At 46.6% G+C, this 17,616-nt stretch overlaps 1 protein-coding gene across 1 annotated transcript; it reads left to right on the forward strand.

Moving 5' to 3' along the window:
* Positions 1-2,317: 2,317 nt before the first annotated feature.
* On the forward strand, positions 2,318-16,693 carry LOC128822389 (serine/threonine-protein kinase PAK 2-like). The gene is made up of 4 exons (XM_054004086.1): positions 2,318-2,338; positions 5,952-6,051; positions 6,479-6,675; positions 16,652-16,693. The coding sequence occupies exons 1-4, from the start codon at positions 2,318-2,320 to the stop codon at positions 16,691-16,693; spliced, it is 360 nt and encodes a 119-aa protein (XP_053860061.1).
* The last annotated feature ends 923 nt before the right edge of the window (positions 16,694-17,616 follow it).

A 17,616-nucleotide genomic window follows, 5' to 3' on the forward strand; every position in this document is an offset into this window, starting at 1 on the left:
GGGGTGAAGTGTGAAACTGTTCTTTCCCTTTTGCACTCTCTACTACGGCTGACTGTGACAAGCTGTGGTCTCTGACTGCTCGTTTGGGTTTGACTGGAGGTGGAAGAGTTGGCAGCTCAGCTTGCAGCCTAACAGCACCAGTGCTGTTCCTAAGGGCTTGCCTTTGAAATGCTCTGTCTGGGGCATCTCTGCCAGGCACCTTTCTGACACACACAAATTTCTTGTCCCAGATGGACGCAGGATGTGCCATCAAAGCTGCCGCTGCAGCAGCATCCTCCGAAGAAGCCTCCTCTCCGCAGCCCGAAAACCCGAGCGTGAGCAGTTCGGCCCTCTCAAGCCGGGAGAAAGAGAAGCAGTTCCTGAAGCTGCTGAGTACGTCCTGGGGATTTCTTGTGCCATCGAGCAGCGCATTATAGTGTGTGCCTCAGCATGAGCTGTAGCACATGTTCTTCCTCGCTTTGGTGTCAGACAGACCTTTTGCACTCCCTACAGAAGCCATTGTTGTGCTCGGAGGCAGCCAGGGAGCATTTGGGGCGTTCCTTTTGCCTTTGAGGGCAGCTGGGCGTGGGTGGGCTTTGCCTGAGCTTCCCTGTGCAATAAAGACAAAAGCAGGGATTGTGTCCTGAGCCGCAGTAGCCTGCAACCTATGCAGTGACCGAGTGAACATGTGTGTGCTAGTCTGGCCAAACGGATCAGAACAGTTGGCTTCCTAGATTCCCTTTAGACTCCTGACTTGTCACCAGTCATTGGAGACAGAATACATCAGTGAATTTGATTGGCTGTGCAGCTTGTTTAGTGCTGGTGTTGTTTTTATGACTCTTAGTACGTCTCCTATTCCTTCCACAGTTGGTTTTGATAAGAATCCTCCATTTTGGTTAGGCTGACCTCCTTGAAATGAACATCAGGTGTCAGCACAATTAAGAGAGGAAGAGGTCTTTTCAGTACGCCCTAAAAGTTAAAAAATTATATTCTTAGAAGAATCTTGAGGAATCAGAGAGGAAGAGTTCTTTTCAAAGTGCCCCAAAAGAAGCAAAACAGGATACTCTTTTTACAGTCCCTCTTTGATATCTTAGTTGTATGCTTAGGAAGATGCATCAAAGAAGGAAGCCTCTGCTGCATGTTCCTCTGGTACCAGGCACGTTGTACCGCTACTGCCCGCTGGTAAATACTCCTGGAATACTAAGCATTGGCCTCAATCCCTGTACAGATCGTACTCTAGGAAAGCACACCAAGGCCTTGCTGATTCTGCAGTACAACTGAGTTGCTTCTTGCCACTGGTAATAGCTGCCAGTGCAGTGCTGTCAGAGAATAAGCGGTCAGGTACAGAACAGAGCCCGGTTTACTCAGCGTCTGCCACCAGCTGTTGGGACAAAAGGTGGATTGATCTACTGCTCCGTGGGTCTGAAGTCAAAGACAATCATGTTCTGTCTTGAGTGAGGTCAGCAGCTTGTAACGGGGCTCAGTCTGGCTCTGTCTTCTTCACAGTGGCTGTCAGTGGCCATTTGTGGGCTTTGCCGAGCTTTTTGTCATACCTGCCCTGCCACTGACAGCTGGTGTGACTGCAGAGGCTGGAGCCTTCCTTAGCTGTGAGGTTGCAGCTGCCGTCCCGTTGCTGCAGCTTTGCCTGGACTGATGAAAGGATCAGCATCTCATTTGTGCACGTGTCTGTGTCACGGCAGGGCCTGAGGAGCGGCGCTGTCCTTGTTCCCCGTCTGGGCTGTGCCCATTTGGGAAGATGGGGCACGTGGGTGGTGTTCAAGGGGCTGAGTCCAGTGCCAGTGACTGCTGCACGCCAGGCTGAAGACAAGGCCTTGTAGTTCTTCACTACATGGGGAATGGGCAAAGTCATCTTCAGAACTTAGCCTGCTCATCAATGAAGAGGGTCCTAATTCTTAGAGCCATTGTTCTTGGTTATAGCATGAGCTGCTGCTCTCTAAAAATGTCAAGGCATTCTTTAGGCAAACTGCTGAGAGGTAGAGAAGGTGCCCTCCTCTCCCGGAATTCACTTTGCAATACTCTTTCTGCCTTGGTGCCTGTTCTTTTCTGGTCTCTGTCTGCTCTGATGCTTTTTCCATGGGCTTAGTTTCCTCTCAAGGCAACCCTTCAATGGAGTGTGGAGAATCAGGCTCTGTGCAGGCCAGGTGTGCTACAGAGCTGCCTGTCTTGCTGGGGCTGCTGTTGTTGTTCTTGTTGATGTGAGTGGAGCTGGGTTTCAGATCTCCCGGAAGTCAGGATCTCTGTTTTGAAGTGTGCTTCTTGCATTTTGTTTCTCAGGGCGTGTGGTGAGTGTGGGAGATCCAGAGAAGAAGTACACTGGATGGAGACCTATTGGCAGTGGGTGAGTGCAGCCACGCTTACTTCTACAGAACCATGGGCCAGGTATTTTGGTGCTGCAATATCACGTGGGAAGTCAGGCAAGCTGCAAGCATCTTCAGCCCCTGGCTTTAGTCTGTCCCTGTCTCAGTGCTGAGGCAGTACAAGGCATCATGAAAGATCACTGGATGCTGATGACATCTTGCCTGCCTCAAGGAGCAGGACCTGGAAGCCTTCCTGTCCCTCAAACATGTGGCGCCAGTTTGCCTATTTTCCCAGGAGACATGGTTTTTAATGATTCCAAGTAATTTGGCCACACTCATGAAGGAAGAAGAACCTGAGAGAGCAATGTCCCACCTGATAGCTGTCAGATAGCAGCTGTCAGTAGCATTTCTTAGTAGTATTTTGCTGAAAACAACATTCCGTGGTCAGGAAAATAAGGAAGGCTGTGTGGTGTTGCCTGAGTTTGGCAGGTAGGATGAAAAGAGAGTGGTGAGAAGGCCCAGCAGGACTGTATGTTTCATTGCCTGGAAAGGCACGCCACAGGCACAGATGCCAGAAGCAAAAGGCGAAGAAAACACCCGCATGCACAGTCTAGTGTGTACATTTGAGATTTGTAGCAGCCCTTTCTCTTCCGGTTGCACCCAGCTTTTCCCTTGGACACTCTGCGTGGCAGAGGGCTGCTGGGCTGCTGTGCCTTTGGCTGAAGAGTAGACAAAGCCCGGTGGTTTTGAGACACTGCAGGCAGCAGAGAGCTCCTGCCTGGGCTGCCTTTTGCTTCTCAGCACTGACCAACTTCTCTGTTCTAGCCACTGTTCTGTTTCCAGGGGGTTTGGAACCGTTTATAAGGCCTTCAACGCTGCTACAGGACGAGCGGTAAGTGCCAACAGCCCATTCAGATTTTGCAGCCCTTGAGTGCTTTCCCTTGTGATGTGATCCGTGGCCAAAGCTTTGGGCTGCCTGACTCTTTGCTGCAAAGGCTGTCCCACAGAAGCAGCCTGTCCAGAGGCAGGCTGCAAAATGCATTTGGGACAGACTTTGTCCTCCCTCCCTACCTGAATGAATGCAAGGATGGCGGTGGTGCCTTTCAGAGAAGGACACGCTGGCTTGGACTTCCTGGATAAACATGCATAGATTAGCAGATGGCAAGAGCCGTCATTCCAGCCCAATTCCTCTTAAGCCCAGGTTCAGACACAGATAGGATTTCCCATTGTTTTCCATCACGTGGTTCAGTTTGAAAATATAATGCAAGTCCTAAAGAAGGAGAGATCTTGCCTGGAGCAGAGTTTTGCCTTTCAGTCCTAGGGAACCTAGGAACACACACACACACACACACACACACACACACACAGATCAGTGAGAAGAAATTGATGAAGAGCCTTAAATAATACAACCTTGTGTTGATCCTGTGTTGAAGACATGGTGTCTTGGAGAGTGCCGCTGCTCTTTGGGACGATAAGTTCATAGTCCTTGATTCTTGTTTTTGGCTCTCGGCAAATACAACTGCATCTTTCTGGTAGTTCATTATCCACCTGCAGTGCTGCGCTCAGGAACTGCACTTGGAGGGAGGTGGAGGAGGCGTCCGAAAGCCCGAAGCCCTGCTTATGACCTGCCGTGCATCCATAGGGTACCACATAAAGGGTTATTCATTCTTAAAGCCACTAACGAATTACAAATGACAATAATTCCACGGTGTAAACCATGTTCAAGATTGTTCTTCAGAGTTGTGAAACCCAAACTGAAGAAGTTAGGATGTGCTAGGATTGTAACTTTGAGTCGCCTTGGAGTTCTTTTTTGGACAGCATGTTCCCCGTCATGTAGGTGTGTGTTTCCTTTGGCACCCAGTCAAGAATGGCAGCCATCTCCAAAAGGCTGGTGAAAGCCCCTAGAAATGCTAACGTATTTCCAGTGGTTTCAATTTATCTTCACAGGAGCAAAATTACTTTTGGCTTGCAAAACATGTGTAAATGATAATAGTAGTGATAAACAAAGTCTGTTTGAGAAGTCTGCAGGTGCAGAGAGTGCTGTTAGCGCTTTGTGGTTGATGGTTTAGTGTCCATTTCTACCGAGGTGACAAGGCATCCAGGCCTGTGAGTGCACGGAGAAAGAGGCTCTCGTAATGTCCGCTCCTGATGGCTTTTCAATGTCATTGTAGGTGGCCGTAAAGCAAGTTAATCTCCAGCACCAGGGCTGCGAGGATGTGTTGAAGGAAATCCTGGTCATGAAGGAATATAAGAACCCCAATATTGTCACCTACATAGAAAGGTAAATATTCTGGTAGAAAATGGATCTTTCAATTAACATCAATCTAGTCCTGCACAAGGCATGGGAGGAGATTGCATTTTGTCCCCATGAATGCTTCCTGGCAGAAATAGCTTGGAGATCGATCTCAGAAACCTGGCTCTCTTACTAAGCCATCAGCATGTTTCCCAGGCTCTTGCCTGATTAGAAAACCTTTCTCTTTCTCTCTGACTGAGCTGAGAATACCCACAGCCTCCTTTTCCACGGATGTGCCTTCCTCATTCAGACGGCACAGATGGCATGCACTGGATAGCCTGGGTGGAGTGTGTCTTCATTTGATTCCATCTTCATTTACCAGTGACCTGGAAACAAAACTCAGCTGCAGTCTTTTCTTCATCCGGCAATTCAGCTGCTCACATTCAGCTCCACGCTGTTGCGTTCATCTTGCAGCTACCTTGTCAGTGAGGATGTCCTGGTGGTGTTGGAGTATATGGATGGAGGCTCCTTAGCTGATGTGGTCAGCATGAAAAGGATGGCTGTAGGACACATAGCAACAGTGTGTCGGGAGGTAAGGGGCCCTGCTTGTGCTTGGGATGGCTTGGACAGGCTCGTCCCTCAAAAGCGCTGCAAAGCGAGTGATTCCATGTTCAGAGCTTTCTTTCTGTGTTGCTCTTATGCTTTGGAGAAGAAAGAGCATTGGGAGTGAACTGCCTGCCAGTGTCCCTGCCCTTACTATAGTCTGTTCTTTACTCTTCTAGACCATTGTTGAACTCCCTGTCTCGTTTTCATTTGTATTTTCTGTTCTGCACTTTGCCTCTCCAAGCCTTTGCCCAAACCCTTTCTGCATTGCCTTCTTTGCCTGTAAGTGCAAAGGTGCTGGTGTCCAAGTTTTAAACCAGCAGCAAAGCCAAAGAGAGACTCATCTGTCACAGTCCCAACTTCAAAGGATGGCACGGCACCCACCATGCTGCTTGCTACTGAAAACTGACAAATGAGCTCCTTCCAAGTCTGCTGTCAAGGAAGCCCTATAACCCTTGTCCTCCAGCCTCCCACCCGACAGTGATCCCCTTGTACCCAAGGCAGGAACTTTTTCTCTTTTGGCAAACCATTGCTTGTCCTCCAGACAGGGAGAGCGCATCCAGTGCAGCAGGGATCATTCTGACTGGCTTTGCAGGGGACAGTCTTGAGCAAGGACTGATGTTTCCCTCTCAAGCGCTAATATGCCTTGCCTTGGAAAGATCCTGCTCTCCTCCTCGTGTTGCAGCAGCAAGCACTTCCTCTTGCCAGCGCTCACTGCTCCTTTGAGATCTGTGAATCTTCAGGAGCAGTGTCCTTTTGGGTGTGATGAAATCAGATCAGGCTAACTTTTGGCCTCCTGTTTCTTTTTTCTCTCCCAGAGCCTGCAATGCCTGGCTTTCCTTCATGCCAACCAGGTGATCCACAGAGACATCAAAAGTGACAACATCCTTCTGGGCCAGGATGGCTCCGTCAAGCTGGGTGGGTGTTCTGGGTCAGGCGCAGCGCTCCGGGGAGGCGGTGTGGGGCTGCTTTTGAGCGGCTGCCGGGTGCCCAGCAGTGGTGCTGGTGAGAGGGCAGGGAGCACTCTGGGAGCCCAGGGCGCAGCTGTAAGGGGCTGAGTGGTCTAGAGAGCAAGAAGGTAGCAAGAGTAACTTTGGTTTGTGTGTTCCTTCCAAAGGGAGAGAGTTACAGTGTAAACGTTCCCGTGCCTGAGGAAAAGCCAGGGTGGGAATCCTGGGGTGGGGGGGTTGCTAAGTGGACAATTGCCCATGTCCTTGGCTGCAGCCCTGAGGAATGAGAGCCCAGCTGCTTTTCCAGCTCGATTCAGCACTGCATTCTGAGACGTAGAGTGAGGAAGCCTTTTCCTTGGTTCCCTACTTGAAGCAGTGTTTGTTTTTCTCCTCAGCCGATTTTGGCCTCTGTTCTCCGCTCAGCCCTGAGCAGAGTAAACGGAGGTCGATGGTCGGGACCACTTGCTGGATGGCACCCGAGGTGGTGAGAAGAGAGCCATACGGCCCCAAAGTGGACATCTGGTCCCTTGGCATCGTGGGAATAGAAATGGCCAAAGGAGAGGCTCCTTATATTCGGGAAACCAGTGAGAGGGTAATGTGCAAATACGCTCAGAGAGCGGTGTCCTTCTCCTGTGTGTCCATTAGACAAAATCCCATGCCCACAGCTTAAAGTGCTTCCACCAAGGCCCATTTGTAAAACCGTCCTTGGGGCTGGCATCAGCTGTCAAGGCAAGACCTGTTGCAGCTTGGAAGAGCTGGGGCTGCACTGGAGCCTTTTTTCCTTTGCGAGGGAAGGCTCATCTCTAAGCATCTGCTAGGCAAGAAATTGCCACTGCAGGCTGGAGCTTAAAAGATGGGGTCGAGGTGAGCACTGAAGGATATGGAAGAATCACGTAGAGTCTCATGTTTCCTTTGGCTTCAGGCTAAGTACCTGATAGGCAAGCAAGGCGTACCAGACCTGCACAAGCTCAGGCTGCCCTCTGGCTTGTGTGAATTTCTGGGCTGCTGCCTGCAGATGGATGTGGACAGGCGAGGCTCTGCCAAGGAACTTCTGCAGGTACAAGGCAAAGCGGCTGCAGCCCAAAGAGCTGTTCCCTGTCAGGGTTTGTTCCTCGGCCAAACTCCAGGGCTTCCGATGGGCCCCTCCACATAGCAATATCCACTCTGGGTGCTTTTCCAATGAAAACCAAGTAGGATCCAAGACTGACTGAGATTAGAAGGGACCAGTGAAGGTCATCTAGTCCAAAACCCCAGTCACTGGCAAAGACATCTTCAAGTGGATCAGGTTGCTCAGGGTCCCATTCAAGCTGACCTTGAATGTTGCCAGGTCTGGGGCTCCTCCCAGCTCTCTGGGCAGCCTGTGCCAGTGTTTCAGCACTCTCCTCGTAAACACTTTCTTCCTTAGAGCCAATTGAGTGTCTTGTAGTCTAAAACCATTTACACTTGTCCTCTTACAATTGGCCCTACTAAAAGATTTGTCCCCATTCTTCTTAGAAGGCCCTACGAATATTGAAAGGTCTCCTTGGGGCTTGCTCTTCTCCAGGCTAAACAAGCACAACTCTCCCAGCCGTTCCTCAGAGGAGAGCTCCCAGCTTCTGGTCATTTCTGTGACCCTCTTTTGTTCTCAGGTGGTGTATTCATGTTTACCTGGTAGCAAAGGAACTGAAGTATTGCAATGCCAGGGACGGGGGCTTGAAGAACACAACAAAAGCAGTCTAGAACCAAGCGGTTCTAGATTGGTCCGTGGGAAGGCAGGGGCTGTGGGGGAGCTCACTGTGAGCATCCGAGGGCACTCAGCTTGTCCCTCCTGCCCCAGCCTTAGAGGTTTCTGCCAGGCAGACGGGGACAGCTGAGCAGGAGTTGTGCCAGCCCCATGTGCTGCCTGGCCCGCTCAAGTAGATGAGAATTGCTGCGGCTTTGCTGCCAGGTTTTGTGGCAGACAAGGAGCTGGTGACCAGGCCATTTCCTTGGCTGTTCCTGCTGAGAAGGAAGATGGCAGCCAGCACAGGAGCAGGGGGCATGCCAAGGCAGACACTGCTCTTCCTGCAAGCCAGAGCTCAGCCCATCTGTGCCCTGCTGCTTGTGTCCTTGCTCCTGGCTTGCTGCTGAAAACCTGCGTGTCCAGCGCTCCTGAGAACAACACGTGCGGTCAATAATTTCAGAGCCCTTGGGAGTCTCTTGAGGACTGCCCAATGCCCCACATCTCTTTTGGACACTCAAATAGCCCATGTCTGTAGAAAAGAGGAGCTGGAATAAGTCTGTTGAGCTTCCTGAAAGGAACAAAACCTTTGGACAGCAAGCAGCAATCCCACAGTGCTGTCAGGACAAAAATGCCAGCAAGTGATGACACCTTGAGGAACAGACTAGGGCAGTTCTGGGCCATGTTTGCCTGTGCTAGCAGCATCCTGGACATGAAGGCTCATGTGCTGATGGTGCCCTCAGGCCGCCTATGTTTGTGTATTTCTGCGGGCTAGAGGAATCCAGCTTGACCCTGTTAGGAAGTCAGTTTGGAAAAGAATGGTTCCTTTTTCCTTTCTCTCTTTTAATTTGGTTTGTTCCTTTTCCCCTTTGGGCAGCATCCATTTCTCCAGTCAGCGGAGCCTCTCTTAAGCCTCTTCTGACAGCCTGATCGCTGTCATCCCTGCAGCCAAGTCATGCAGGAAGCAAAGGAGATGACAAGGAGCACTTGAGCACTTGGAGAACTGAACCTGTGAGAACAGGTAGAAATCCTGAGGGGAGAGGGGCCAGGAAACAGGCAGCCATCAGAGCAGGAAAGGAAGGTGGCATCTCCTTTTCCTCTCACCTGCTGGTCCTGCTTTTGAATTTCTGCTTGGGACAGCATTGCTGGAGGGCACAAAGTCACTACTGACGTGCACTTTTCAGGTGGGGGGTGGTGTGAGGCATGAAGTGTCCACTGATTATTTGGGGAGCTTGGCTGGCACTTCATGTGGAAGTGTCTTCCTCCCCTCACCAGGAGTCAGAAGGGCAGCGTCTGGAGGCACAGCAGCTGCTGGCACAAGGGGAAAATTTCCTGGCAGAGGTACAGAAGGAGCAGGAGAACAGGCTGCTTGAGATGATGCAGTAAATTGCCATCATGCAGCCTGGGCAAGAAAAGATAAGAACCAGAGAGAGTCAAGAGGCACAGAGTGTGAAAAGAGAGTTTGTGTGTTGTTTTGGACTCCTCTGGGCTCCTTCTGGGCACTGTTTCTCTGGACACTGTCTGTCTGGGTGGCATTGTCTCTTAGCTGGCCCTTGGCAAACAGTGCTGGAGAGATTTTTGTGTCTTCAGGGAGCGGTCTGGTGAGAGGCTACCAGAGCGCAGGTTTGAGGAAGGCAGGAATGGCGCTGCAGGCCCAAAGAGAAAGGGAAGCCCAGAGCTTCCCCTCAGAAGGAGGGAGGTGCCACGGGAAGCCCCTGCAGAGCCAGGCTGGAGCTGTGGGAGAGGGCTGGCTCTCAGGCTGCTGAGGAGGTGCCTGAAGCTGCTGAGTACGTCCTGTGCATTCTTTGTCCAGTCGAGCAGTGTATTATAGTGTGTGTGCCTCAGCATGGGCTGTAACACACGTTCCTCCTCGTTTGGTGTTGGGAGAGACATTTTGGACTCCCTACAGAAGCCACTGTGGCACTTGGATGCAGGCAGGGAGCACTTGGGGCATTCCTTTTGCCTTTGAGGGCAGCTGGCAGTGGGTGGGCTTTGCCTGAGCTTCCCTCTACAGTAAAGACAAAAGCAGGGATTGTTTTGGGAGCAGCAGATGGCTGTGACCTAGCCAATGACTCAGAGAAGGTGTGTGTGCTAGTCTGGCCACACTGATCAGAACACTTGGCTTCCTGGATTCCCTTTAGACTCCAGACTTGTCACCAGTCTTTGGAGACAAAATACTTCAGAGAAATTGATTGGCTGTAGGGCTGGTTTCATACTGCTGTTGTTTCTATGACTGTTTGTACTTCTATTATTCCTTCTCCAGATCACATGGGCCCCTGCCATCTAAATCCCAACTCTAAGGGCTTTTCAAATGAAAAGGAAGGAAACTTGCAGCGAAGCAATCGAGGAAGCAGAAGAGATGACCAGGACCACTTCAGGATTACTTCCTCCAAAGGCAGCTCGGAGCTGGACTCACAATAAAAGTCCTATACACCCTCAGGCCTTATTTTAAATGATGTTAATATCAGCACAGTGATGGCTTGGTTTGCTGTTTGGGTTTTTTTTTTACTTTAAAAATATACTAACATTCCCAAATGACCTTAAACTGCTAAGGGTGTTAAACTACTGAAAGAATCCATTAAATGGTACAAGAAAAAAAATTAGAAGTTCCCAGCAGCATACCTGTGCTCTTGCATGAACTTCTACAAGGATATTTGAGTCCTGCTCTTCAAGATATTGCTTTTCTTTCTGCCTGCAATGTTCCTGTGCTTTTAACTGTTCAGGCATTTTCTCAAAAGCCTCCTCCTGCTTCTGCTGAAGGTTTTTTATAGTGTCAGTCTTGTGCTTGCAAATGTATTCTAGGTGAGATATCTGTGTGACAAGAATTTAAGAAGAAATTATTATTTACCTTTTCACTTTGAGTCAAGCACAGACTATTCCAGCATAAAATCTAAACTGTAATTTCTTCAAAATTTTCATTAAAACTAAGTAAAACCCTTGCACAGCAGATGAATTACTTGGTTCTCAAAACAAAACTGAAATATATTTTGAAACAAAATATTTTATTTGGTTTGGGTTCTGCCATCCTTTTACCACCTTGCAGATATTTGTCACCTTCTTTGTAGGAAACCTAAGCCAGACACTTTGAACGCTTTTTTAAACAACTGTATTCAATTTTAGTATATTCGTAAATTAGTAATCCAAGTATATCCTTTAGAAATTTGTGATGATTGCAAGCAATAATTAAAAAACAGCGTTTAATTTTTTGTTTTATTTGTGGTTTTTGTTTGTTTTTTTGTTTGTTTGTTTTTTGTTTGTTTTTTGTTTTGTTTGTTTTGTTGAAAAGCCAAGACATTCCAGATTATTATTAAGTTTTGAAACAATTTCAGGGAATTCTAGCATAGAGAATGTTTTCCTTACAATAGCTCATAAGTTTACGATGCGTTTTCAACAAGCATGAAGGGATTCAGTCTTGTGGTTTAACACTGCACCTCCCATGCAAATTACATGGAGGAATGAACCAAGCCAACAATGATCTCCAAATGCACACACCTGCACTTTGTTACTAGAAAATATCAGCAAGACACTTCCAGATAGATCACGCTGAGCTGTAGGAAAAACGTTTGGTGCAACACAGTCTAAAATCCCAGAAAAGCTGCTAAGTACATGAGAAGATCCCTAGAGACCTCACAATCAGTCTCAGTAACAAGGCTCAATCAAAAAGCAAGAACAGTAAGACACAAACCCCACAAACACTGCCAACAATATCCATCTCCTTCCCTTCCCATGTCTTTCCTTCTCCCTTTCCTCTTTTACTTCAAAAGAGAAATAAACCAGAAAACAAAGTGGAACCCTGAAGAGTGGCTTAGCCACTCTTAGCTTAGTCTCTGGACCCAGCTGATCTATTTAGAAAGGGTTGTTTGTTTTTTTTTTTTCCTAAAAATACAAGGTTTTCTGGGAAGAAAGGCCACGTAAGCTCACTTGCATTAATATCACTCAGAAAAGTACAGCTCCTCCTTCACACAAATACTGACATGTTTTAGAATAGGTATTTCTATTGTGTTTCTGAATAAAAATGCCATAATCCGAAAGTTGCAATTAAACAGAAAACCCCAGACTGGCAATCTTTCAAATAGTGCATCTGAGTCATAAACACATCATTTAAAGATGGTATTCCTGGAGAAAGTGTATTTTGCCTATGGATTATGGTAAAATAAAGACTTGCTTTATGACTGGAAATGACTACATTCTGTGAGTTTCTTCATCAGTAAGATGAATTTATTATCCTTGAATTAGGTGCCTGTGGCGGGTATCAGACAGTCCTTTCAGAATGTCCTGCACAGAAAGTGGAGCTGAGAGACTTGATGCACACTCCAGTCCCATCTAAATGCTCACAGCAACAGCATCAAACTGAGCAGTGGACCAGCCATAATTAATGGTGTTCATTTGTTAATGTCCAAATCCTCTTGGGGGGATGAATACCACTCCTTCTTCTCCTTTGTAACGAGACTGCAGTGTGCACAAATGTCCCTGAGCTCAGCAGAGGCAGCTGATGCCTGGGGACACTCAGCCTCTCGTTAGCCTTGTGGAAGTTCAAGATCAGGGCTTCAACATTCTCACGCAAGAGTGCACAAAGCCCTGTCCAAGGTAACTCTTCCAGGGCGACGTCTGAATGTTTGGCAGGCACATGGGCGTTTGCCACGCTCTGGTATAAGTTTAGGAGGATGGACAGCACCCTCTGGAACACAAAGAAAAATTAATTGCTGTAGCTGGGCAATGCTAAAATCAAAAGAGATGCATCATATGTGCAGTAGCGGTGCTGCGTGCAGCTGAAAACAAGCCCTCAAAGTTCATTCTCACAGCTTTACAAAATTCCTCAGTTCATTTCTAATGATTGCAACCATAACATTGCATAATCTTACAGCAGAGTAAGAAAAGAGATTTCACAAAATTTATCTAATTAGACACAGTATGTCTATAAAGTATGTGGATAAATCCCAGTGCTGTCGGGGCCACAGCCGTGACCTGGCACAGATAAAAATTTCCGTGCTCTTAGTGGATGCAATTCATTCTCCCTTGTTAATACTGTGAGGTGCATTCCAACTGTGCCCCCACACAACTGCACAGCACACAGAAAACGGTCCAGTTGGCTGGGCAGCACAACACACTCTGAATTTGTTTAAAAATTGGTTTTGCATGGATTATATACGATTAAATAGCTGGCCAAAACAGGCCTACAGCTCCATCAGTCAAACTCCACAAGCCATGCCTCATTGCTTTACAGTGATTTTAATCAGTGGCAGAATAAATGGATTCAGGTTATAAATAAATTTCAGCTACAACAGCATGCAGTAGAAATTCAATTCTTCCTAATTTTAGAACATACAACTGACATAGAAACTTTGATTAAGCTAATAGAAAGCTGTTTCTCAAATGCCATGAGGACAAAGTATGTAAACCACCGTATCAGTACAGTCAGAGATCAAGATAAGATTCTCAGACTAGAGTGGAAAGAACATATTCAGGGAGCATAAAAGTGGTATACAAGATGAAAAAACACTGTATAGGTCAGGAAAGCAGGAAGTGAACATGAAGGGAAGAGAACACACTGACATTTTCACACAATTTTGGCACGGGTATAGCAAAGACCAACAGCAATATATGTTATCTATACTTAGTTCCTGCTACAGTCTTCTGCTTTTTCATTTTGGGAAGCAAAGTCAAAGCTGTCTCAATGGAGTAAACAGGATCACATACAGGCACTCCTGCTTCCCAAACAAATACAAACAGCTTTGGGAAAAATACAAACCCATTGAAGGCAATAAATACCTGATTTCATAAGGGAACCACTAAAAATGGGGGAGGTGGATGGTGGGCACTGCTGCCCTTGGAGTCGTGAGGGGAACCCTGCCCACACTCCATCCCCACAGATAAGAAACACTCCCCTGGGGAGCACTCTGGGGTATGGAGAGGACGTAGACAATATGGGACTGGTGTAATTGCACCAGTTGGCCGAATTATGTTCTTTTCAAATTGGTGTCACATCTCTTCTAGGAATTAATTGGGCCTGCGTGGCTTTAGACCATAGCTGATTAGATTGCTTATAGTAAAACTGAACACACAATGTTGCTTTGGAAGACCCCAGTTCTTGGGCTTCTTGTGGTGCATGTGGTAAAATCTTTGTCCACTCATCCCAGGTGCCCACAGGGTTGGGCCTCTTACCTGTATAGGGATAATCTTTGGATGCCAAAGGGATTCCCAGCAGGCATGGGGATAAAGGCTCTTCCACGCTGCCCATGGCCATGCAGAAACTGTCCTGTTGTAAAGACTTCACAAGAGTGACCCATATATTTTGCTTGGGCTGTTGGATGATCCAGGCAGTGCTGGTGCTGACAATGATCCAGGGCAGCCTCACAATCATGCTGGAGAGCATCTTGATGTTTGTCTGGGTACTGGGCTGTAACCTAAAAATTGTTACAATAAATAAGGCACCTTATTTATTGTAACAATTACATGAATCCCTCTCTCTCCCCTTTTCTATGTGCATGCCTCTATTCCACGTTCCCCTGTTCCCCCTTCCTCCACTCTGCTTTCCCCATTTTATTAGTTTAACAAAACAAAGAAGGGGTCAGGGGAAAACATATGGAAGGCTAAAACTGAGTGAAACTAGGAGAAAAGGGAAAAGGAGATCAGGCAAAGTAAGGTATTGGTATGAATGTAAGTAAAGAAATTAGTAAAAATATCATCTTTGATATTTTACAATTAGTAGACGGGCAACAATATATCCAACCCATGAGGGAACAGGGAATGGAGAAACCAGGGGTCAAAGAGCCAGAAGTCCATGGGCGAATCTGTCTTTTACTCCCAGGAGGACTACTCTATGCTAGCTAGTCACTGCCATGGCCAGGGCAGAAGACTTGGGAATTGACTGAGAGAGGACACTCTCTCAGTGTCCAAGGAAGCACCCTGTGCTGCCTACAGGCTGACACTTGTATCTCTGACTTGCTGCGTAGGCCACAGGCTTACCCTGGGCTCTCGTCTTCAGTTGCTTTGATTTTTCATAAACAGGCCGGAGCTTTTTAAAAGATCCTAGCCTCATTTTGCCTGTTTTTAACATTTATGTTTACGCTTTGGTTTAATCCCTTCATAAATGGGGACAAACATAGAAAAAGTCCCATAAAACAATCCAAAACTGGCCTGGCCAGGGCGGAGCCGATGAGGCGACCGGCGGGTGGCCGGGGAGGGGGAAAGGGGCCTGGCTCGCGGCAGGACCGCCCGGCCCGGCCTGGCCGAGACGGGGGCCAGGGCCCTCCACCTCCTCACCCATCGCAAGAGACAGTTCCCGGGTTTTTTTGTCTTTAACATGCGTGTTTCACACAGCCGTGTCCAGCTTCTCAGTGGTTCAACAGACTGTCACTTACAAAAAAGCTTTGCATCACTTCCCTGAATTTCCTCCCATTCCCAACCAGGACGCCCATCCAAGTCCACTGCCTTCCCAGTCCCATATTCAGAAAACATTTGTTAACTGATTGTTATGAATAATTGATGTAGTTATTGACTTTGACTATTATTGGCTTTAGTAAATTCTTCTGATATAGTACAGTTAAAAATGGGACCCCACTCCCGGTACTAAAAGTGATTTCAGCATTTATTATAATAAAGAGGCCTAAAGCAAGGGGGCCCGCAGGCCGAGCAGGAGGGTTCCCGTTGAGGATGCCGCGGTGCTGGCACTGGGTCTTCTTGAACAGCCATGTCCTCAATGTTCCAGGTGGAGCGGCACGAATTCAGTGGGTCAGATGCCCCTTTTTATCCTGTTTTTTGTCCTTTTGGATTTGTTTCTTTTTGGATCCTTCATTTGCATGAAAGTTTAAGGGGCTTCATTGGCCCATTACAGTTCTGTCCAGGCTGGCTGGTTTCACTTGGGGGGTGGTGCACTTTACTTAGGTGTGTGAAAAATGCATATTATGTGATTGTATTTTCACAAATATCAAAATGAATACTATACATGTTATGTTGGAAAGTTATGTTAATTAACTTATTAATTTTGTATTAATTTTTGTAGTGCTGTATTAATCCTTTTAAGTAGTGTGGTAAATATAGTTTTAGGCTCTAAGATAATATTAAAATAGAAACTATGCGATGTAAGACACTTTTTTTAACTAGCTCAAGGAATGGATAAGATCATCAAGAAATTCTTTGCACAGAAATAACAGCAACAAGACACCAAAATTTCAAAAGAAGAATTATTGCCTCTTTATCAGGAAGAACCAGACTTCTTCCAGACTTCTTGGAGCCAAAACACTGATTTACAAGATGAGGGGGGAAGTTGACAATAACTAGAAAATACCCTTTGTTTGGAAAGAATTTGTGAATCATGTATGAGATAGCTGAATATGCAACAGGCATATTGGGTTTGAAGGGTTAATCCTTTGTTAGCGAGGTATGCTTTTGTGGCTTAGTGCCCAAGAGCATACGGATGTCTGTTATTCTTTGCTTTTTATTGTCTTTTGTTGTCCTAACTTTGATTCTCCAAATTCTTATTGTCCTGTTTTTATTACTATTCTTTACTATTAAACTTCTAAAATTTTAACACAAGTGATTGGCGTTTTTCACAGGTGTAATACAGTATGCTGAGTACCGAGTTTCTTATAAATACCCTTTTAACCCCTTTTACCATAACCAAACTAACAGCACCTGCTTAACAATTATCAACTATTTTACAACCCTTTCTAACCTATTGTTAACAATTCCCCCCTCTAACTATTTGATCAGGCTTCTAGCCTGCATCAACCTTTTAAAGTTCCACTTCGACTTTTCTCAGTTGCTTGTGGAAAATGAGATGTTCAAGCATATCTCTGGCATTCTGATCACTCTGTTCTTTTATTACCGTTACTTTTTCACCATTTTTCCCTTCCACGTTACCTTGCAGCATGATGCTGCTTTGGACAATGCTGGTTACTATCTGGACTAGACATGGAATTACACATGGTAGAAATATTACACTTGCTAGTGCACACACCACAAAGAAGACCAATTTCTTCCACAATTTATCATTCCAGGTGAACGAGTTGTCCCACTAATCAGATTCTCCAAACAAGTGTTCCAACACAGGTTAGTTTTCTAATATTTTGAGTAACGTTTTTAATTACATGACTGTGGTCATCGATCTCTAGGCAGCATTCTGAAGTATTAAATTTTCCACAGATCCCTCCTTCCTCTGCGAGGAGGTAGTCTACTGCCAATCGAATCTGGTAAATTACTGATCGTGTTTGCTGTTGCTGCTGTTTAAGAGATCCATGGTCAGAGTTTGATTTGACATTATTTCAAGCACTGCTTGTAAATGGATTCGACTGAGCACTCACACTGGGCTGTTCCACTCGCTGATCACCACATGTCGCTGTCGAGGTGGTCGCGACACAAAGCAGAGACCACACGCAGTCTCAGATGGCAACTCTTTATTATCGACAGTGGCTGACCTTTTATATACTTTCTAATTGTTTATACTTCTTCTGCCCCAACTATTGGTCACAATAAATCAACATAACACCACTGGTGAAAAGTAACAGTGACTTCAGCTAACTTTCTAAAACTACGTTGTCCAGCTACGAAGTTCTCTCCTTATCTTTCTTCAATTCCTCTCTTCTCTCGGTCTCCTTGGTAACAGCCTTGGAGAGAGCTCCTTATCAGCTTCTTGCTTCTCAGCTTCTCGCTCCTTTAGCTGACAGGCCCGCCGTTAGCCCCTTCCGCAGTAATTCATCCATGAGGGGCAGAAAACAAGTAGAACAGAATAGGATTAAAAAGTCTGGTGATTAATTAGACTTGGTTTAAGTCTGACACACCTTGAGATGACACCAAAATTAATCATCCTAGAGTGCAGCCTACAGCCCACTACCC

This window comes from Vidua macroura, chromosome Z, assembly GCF_024509145.1.
Source record: "Vidua macroura isolate BioBank_ID:100142 chromosome Z, ASM2450914v1, whole genome shotgun sequence".
Lineage (NCBI taxonomy): Eukaryota > Metazoa > Chordata > Aves > Passeriformes > Viduidae > Vidua > Vidua macroura.

What these genes read in the sequence shown, in the direction of transcription:
- LOC128822389 (XM_054004086.1), top strand. Translation starts at nt 2,318, where the DNA reads ATGGAGACCTATTGGCAGTGG. An exon ending in TGGAGACCTATTGGCAGTGG is followed by an intron (nt 2,339 to 5,951) that starts GTGAGTGCAGCC and finishes TTTCTCTCCCAG; the next exon opens with AGCCTGCAATGCCTGGCTTT. An exon ending in GGATGGCTCCGTCAAGCTGG is followed by an intron (nt 6,052 to 6,478) that starts GTGGGTGTTCTG and finishes TTTTCTCCTCAG; the next exon opens with CCGATTTTGGCCTCTGTTCT.